General features: G+C 44.9%; 1 protein-coding gene across 1 annotated transcript; it reads left to right on the top strand.

The window, feature by feature from the left end:
• The first annotated feature begins 503 nt into the window (after positions 1-503).
• LOC124647781 (peroxidase 57-like) lies at positions 504-2267 on the top strand. Its single transcript, XM_047187658.1, has 4 exons — positions 504-746; positions 849-1028; positions 1293-1455; positions 1858-2267. The coding sequence occupies exons 1-4, from the start codon at positions 504-506 to the stop codon at positions 2265-2267; spliced, it is 996 nt and encodes a 331-aa protein (XP_047043614.1).
• The last annotated feature ends 4570 nt before the right edge of the window (positions 2268-6837 follow it).

The raw sequence follows: 6837 nt of genomic DNA, 5'->3' as shown, positions 1-6837 counted from the left end.
GCACCGGCATGCGTGCGTGGTGCCGACTGCGGGCACGTGTGGCTGGCATGGGTAATGAAGCTGAGCGCGCAGGATCCGAACTAACGCGCACTACTCTTCACGGAAATCTCACTGGGTACACCTGTCATCTCACCGACATATGATACGATGCTTCCTTCTCCTCTTCCTCTTATAGTTTGTGTTCTGTCTACTCGTACAGTCATACTACAACTACAAGACATTACTCTTTGTCATCCTCGATCCCCACCTATATAGCCGCGCACCATCCTTGGTCGCGGGTGCGGCTTCGAAGCCTTATAGTCAGTACATTCAAGTGGCTGGCCGCCGTCGATCTCCCTTACCACTATCAGCTAGGGCAGCACCTGCGCCGTGCTGCTTGCTAAGCTGGTCAGGTAGGGGCACGCCGACGAGAGGAGCACTCCGCCCGGTCGACCGGAGACGGGGGGAGCTAGCTAGAAGAGGGCCAAGGAGATCGATCGAGCACATAGGAGTTCCAACATCCGATGCATTATTCGGCCGTCTCTTCCTCCTCCCGCTTCGCGGCCGTGGTGGTGGTCATGGCGGTGGTTCTTGCGTCGTCCGCGGTGTGCTGCCGGGCGCAGCTGGCGAACAACTACTACGCCGGCAAGTGCAATAACACGAACGTGGAGGCCGTCATCCTGAGCGCCGTGAAGGCTCGCCTCTCGTGGGAAAATAAGATAGTCGCCGGCCTCCTCCACATGATCTTCCACGACTGCTTCGTCCAGGTAAGCAAATTAGAGCACCCATTCGTTTGATTCGAGCAAGGAGTAGCTAATTCGATTGCTCACTCTATATGTTAATGGCCCAATTGATGGATGGGTGATCAGGGGTGTGACGCGTCGATACTGCTGGACGGGCCCGGCACGGAGAAGACGGCGGTGCAGAACACCGGCATCTTCGCCTACGACCTCATCGACGACATCAAGTCCGAACTCGAGGCGGCGTGCCCCGGCGTCGTCTCCTGCGCCGACATCATCGTGGCCGCAACCAGAGACGCTGTCGGCATGGTAAGCAAGTCCTCGCTCTCGTTCTATCACCAAGTTTTTGCTTGCTTCTTCTGCACATGATTTGATGGCGATCAATCGGTGCCAAAACAAAACAATTAGCAACTAGCTAGATGAAGTCAGGGACTATTAGTTATTCTTAATTAGCCTACCACGTTACTGTTCTACTGATCTCGATCGAGCCTTCCGTCTCCATCAGTTGTTGTTCCCATTTGGAGAATGACAAGCTGATATTTGTATGTAACGGCCGACATCTTATGTATGCAGTGTGGTGGGCCGAGCTACGCGGTGCAGCTGGGTAGGAGGGACGGCATGTCGTCGATGTCCTGGAAGTGCAGCGACCTGCCCGCACCGCACGTCGACATCCCGACGGCGGCAGCCATGTTCGCCAATAAGGGCTTCACCAGCTTCGAGATGGCCGCACTCATGGGTAATTACTAGCTCTGTTGCACAATATATGCCGTTTTACCAAACTATTTTAGTTTACTAAAATGGTTTATATTATGGAACATAGTGATACTTAATTAGCCTTCCTAGCTTTTGACATATAGTGTTGAATTACATCAATGTGCATCAACACATGGAATGTCAGCTATTCCACTGCTAGAGCACACATAGTAAAAAACAGTTTGCATTGCTTCTAACGTTTGAATAATGTGTAATGCAAGAGTGTTGATCGAGATCTGCGGAACATTGGTAAGTGGGTAGAGTATCACACACGCGCACACAGTCCCATGGCAAAATTTCAACTGCTGTTAAGAAAGAAATCTTAGTATCGACTATCGAGTACTTCAAAGTTGACCTAAAAAAAATTACGTACATGCATGTGCAGGCGCGCACACGGTGGGGGTGACGCACTGCTCGCTGATCCAGGACAGGCTGTACAACTTCAACGGCACCGGCGCGGCAGACCCGTCCATGGACCCGGCCTACTGTGGGATCCTGCAGAAATACGCCTGCCCCCAGGGGCAGAGCTTCGACAACATCGTCTACCTCGACGACCCCAACAGCATCCTCACCTTCGACACGAGCTACTTCAGCCAGATCACCAAAAAACGCGCTGCCCTCGGGGTCGACCAGGGCCTTGGCGACGACCCCTCCACCGCCTGGATGGTCAGGTACTTTGCCGACAGCAATAACTTCTTCCCCATGTTCGTCCAGGCGATCAACAAGCTCGCCGCCGTTGAAGTCTTGACGGGCACAGATGGAGAGATCCGAACGAACTGCCGGGCAACAAACTAAACCAAATACTTTTATTTTTGCTAGAAATATCATAGTATAAGAGAGATGGAGAAAATAGATGGCCATTCGATGCCCAATTGAGATCCATCTACATTCTTTTTTTTAGCATTCTTGTCGATGATCACATATGATTCGGCTAGTCAATCTGAGTAGAATTTTTGTTGTCAAATTCTTTTGTACGTGGCTGGTATAAAAATAAGCATTCCATGATATATGAGAATAAGATCGACACTAGTGTAGGATTCTTTTACATAAGGAAATGAAATGAGAAAAAAAGTTACATCCTGTCAAGAACCAGCAGGGACTTGCTTGGCAGGAGGGCAAATGCTTGTTGTGGTGTATCAGTCTGTTTCTAAATATATTATACGTTTTGGAAGTTCAAACCAACTCTCAAAATACATTTTTATATTTAGAAACAGAGGGGTAACTTTCTAGAGTCAAATTTTCGATGCAGTGTGTACCTCTACTGTCACTGAAAACCTTAATTAAGTTCAATGAGCATCTTCAAAAGTCTCGAACTAGGAGGAGGCACACAGAATATGAGCAGAGTGCATCCCCAGATGCTTTGATTTTGATTTCCCAGATGCTAAGCTCCATTCATCATATGCAACGAATCTTCACTCGCACACAAGCCATTTTCTTATTACGCGCATCTTGTCCAAGATAGCTGATTAATCGCCTTGAACCAGCGCGCCACCGTCCAACACTCAAGGTACCCTAGTAGATCTATACACTGTTTTTATATACGTGCGCTCTTAAAAATAATCCTATCAGTATAATACAAATGTAATGCAATCATGGTAGGTATAAGAAAAAATAGAAGGTAACATTCCCTGGCACAGATACGTGTACAAGATCGAAGTAGCGTCCAGAATGGTCAACACATGGCTAGCTAGACAAGCTCTAGCTGACCAATAACGCCAACAAGCTGGTATTCTACTGCGGTAGATTTTAGTATTTATTTTTCACAAACTACGAGCATTCACCTACGATGGTATTTATTGATTGATCGGTTCATCCAATGCATGTTAAAACTTGTGTAAGTAGCGTGATTTGACTTGCAATTCGTGTAAAGAATCAATGTAATTGATCTGAAACTTGTCACTTTTATTGATCAAGAACACAGATATTAATACATGCTTTCCCATCTGTTCGGGTATCGATTACAAGAGGAGGCGCCTGTTCGAGGTGTCTCTTAGATGAAAAGATGCTTGTTTGTATGGAACATGTGCCTATACATAAAGAGGGCATCTCACGGATGTGTTCGTACGTCGCTTTGGGCATAAAATAACTGCCTACGGCAGTTACAATCTAATCCTAACACCTCGAACAAAGCTGCATTTCGTATGTTTTGTATTTCTTGTATGATCTTAAAGTCCTTATATAATTAAAAGAGTTTTGTCTTGATCACAAGTGTATATTATCTTGAGTAACCCCTCCAAAAACTCTGTGGGAACATATGATGAGAGTAGTGTGTATGATATCTTGCTAAAACTCATTCAAAATAGAGGAAAAATAAGGAGAATGATGCAACATATAATTTTTATTGTCTTTGGTAACTACATGATAAAAACCTTAAAAGAGATAAACCATAAGAGAGTTTAGATAACAATAAATATGTCTTGTACGGTTCCATAACAAACTCCGGTGGGGAAAATAGAAAGTACAACATATTATCTTGGAAGTTGATAATTTATCCCCTAAAACCTTATGGGAAAATACGAGGGCGATATTATTTGATATGATGTTAAAGCTCCTTTAAACCCATTGGGGAAAATAAGGAAATAATTGTACAACATATACTGGTGTTTCCTCTTTGATAACTGAAGTATATGTGAAAACTTTAAAAGGATAAAACTAATTGGTAAGTTTAGAGGAAAATTATTATGTCTTGTATGCATCATTTAAAACCCCTGAGGGAAAATAGGAGCTAGGTATGACATATATTGTTGTGTTGATATTACCTCACTAAAAACCTTGATGAGAACCATGAGAGTGAACACGTAAAATAAAAGGTGTGTAATATAATGTTTGATTAGGTTATAATTCACGAAGGGACTCCCCCCGATCCTTGCAATTTAGGGGCTTAATGATATTGCTTCTCATATAACATGTTTTCATTGAGCAACACAAGTGTCATTATCTTTGTAGATAATGGTTGGTGATTCAATAGAACCAATACAACATGAACGTTGTATATGGTTTATTATTTCGTGAAGCCACACATACTGATATGAAGACTTTTATTTCATAATATGATTGGTGAATATAGCCACCCAAGTCTGTTTAACCCTTAATTTAATGGTAAGTCCATAATATGCATGTACATGAGCCTATTCGTGACCTAGCATTGTGGGGATCAGATAAGTAGCTAGTATAACTGCATCTAAGGGTATACGAGTTTAGATTTCTCTGAAATTAAAGAATTTGTCAAGATATTTGGTGCCTTGAAGATATTGGAAGATACTACTGTTCGTGTTCACTAGTGTTAGGTCCAATGGCACAAAGATATGGAACATTCCAAGATCTCTTCTCCATCTTCCGTGGCATGAATGGATCTTTCTCTATGTCTAGAGATCGAACAACCATCAGATTTTAGATGGATAAGATTTGCCCATATTCAATTTTCTCCAATTGTGCAGATTTAGAAAATATGGTGTACCCTATCTCATGAGCGAAGGTACTTGAATTTTAGGTGAAGCAAACTGTGGTTTGATGTAACATCCCAAACTTGTTATCTTGAATAAATGAGTGTTCATGAGCATTGCATGCATATAGTTTGCATCTAAGTAAAATTTGCATCTCCATTTTCCAATTATGCAAATCCCTCTGCATTTCTTCCTCATTCAAATCTCTCAAGATTTTCAAAAATAGGCAACATGGCATTGTTGTCATTCAATGAGCCATGTGTGTTTATTATTCTTTGGCAATTTCTGAGTTCAAACAAAATTCAAAACTGAGTTGAAATTTGAATTTGAAAAGAGAAAGAAAAGAAAACCAGAAAAAAAGGGGAGAAACCCTCTTCTCTCTCCCCTGGGCCGCAACCCACCTCTCCTCTCTCTCTTTTCCTCTCTGGCCGCAGCCCAGCTCGGCCCAAGTGGCCCAGGCCGCACCCCTCACCAGCCCAATGTTTTTCCCCGAGGGGGTTTTCGCAAAAACGCCTTTCTTCCCCGCGCCTCCAAGCAGGAGGTGGCCGCAGCGCGTCCGCCCGATGGCGCCGGCGGCCCCGATCGTCCCCGCCGCCCCCCGGCGGCTATAAGATCTCCGCCACCGCCGCCCCTAACCCTAGCTCCCCCTATTTCCCCTCCCCGCGATCTCTGGCGCCCTAAGAACCCTAACCCTAACCTTGCAGTAGCCGGCCGGCCTCCGGTCGATTCGCCGCCGGTGAGCTTCCCCGGCCGTCGCCGTCGACTCCAACGCGTCGAGGGTGAGCTCCTCTCTCTCCCAGTACCCTCGCCTCCCTCTCCTACCCTCTGTATCGCCGCCGCGCCGCACCACCTGCCCCGCCGCCGCTCGGACATGGCCGCCGGCCATGCTCCGGCGACGATTCGCGAGCGGCGCTGCCACCAAACGGCCGGTGCGCCGAGCCGCATCATTCCCCCACCCGCACGCCCCTAATCACCGGCCAAATCGGCCGATCAGCAATCCGGCCGAGCTCCTCCGTGAGCTCATGGCCATGATGACGTCAGCATGACGTCATGCCGACGCCATAAATGCATTTTTCCCATTTTCTCGTTTTTTCCAGGTAATTAATTTCTGTAATTCTTTAATTAGGAAATAATATGACAGGTGGACCCCATCTGTCAGGATTTTAATAATTAGGAAATATTTTGGAAAAGAATAAAATTATGACAAGTGGGTCCAAATTATTAAACTTTTATTATTATTTATATAATTTTCTGGAATTGATTTAAAATGAATTAAAGTTGGGAAATTCATAAATAATTCATTTTAAATCAGAAAAATATAAACTTATATATCAAAATGATCAGAAAAACATTTCCTAATTGTTTATCCATGTTTCATACATGCTTGAACCAATTAAACTTCAAGCCTTAGTAGAAACCCTAATTCGACCCCTCTCATATGTCGGGATCGATGCCGAACCCCCTTTAATTTCCATCGATGCACCTAGGGTTACCCAAACCCCTTTAATATGACATGTCATCATATTGTATGTGCATTGCATTGTACCTTGTCTTGATTGTGCTCTTCCATTTCCGGTGTTTGGTTCTTCATCGATAGGGACCGAACGCGAACCTGAGATCAACGCCACCGAAGAGCAAAGACCCGAACAACGAGGGACAAGGCAAGCCCTAACCTCGGTTCATATATGGTTTCGAAATGCTTTACTTCTGGTTCTTACATATTGCATCCGCTTCAAATATGTTTTATCGGCAGTTGTAGATATCCTATGTGTGCATAATTCCATCCTTGTAGCCCGTAGTTATCGACTCCATCGCTCCCCAAGAAACTAGGTTTGAGCTGGTTCGCATCGCTAGAGCCGTATATGTGTTATGCTTAGCCATGCTTAGTTGTTGAAGTCCGATCCATCCGGTTGATGAATCGC

Source organism: Lolium rigidum, chromosome 4 (genome assembly GCF_022539505.1).
Source record: "Lolium rigidum isolate FL_2022 chromosome 4, APGP_CSIRO_Lrig_0.1, whole genome shotgun sequence".
Lineage (NCBI taxonomy): Eukaryota > Viridiplantae > Streptophyta > Magnoliopsida > Poales > Poaceae > Lolium > Lolium rigidum.
Note: the sequence above shows the minus strand (reverse complement) of the source record. Positions and strands in the feature narration are given on the sequence as shown.

Coding starts and splice junctions, on each gene's coding strand:
- LOC124647781 (XM_047187658.1), top strand. CDS start 504: ATGCATTATTCGGCCGTCTCTTCCTCCTCCCGCTTCGCGGCCGTGGTG. Junction 747..848: donor TCCACGACTGCTTCGTCCAG/GTAAGCAAATTA, acceptor ATGGGTGATCAG/GGGTGTGACGCGTCGATACT. Junction 1,456..1,857: donor CGAGATGGCCGCACTCATGG/GTAATTACTAGC, acceptor ATGCATGTGCAG/GCGCGCACACGGTGGGGGTG.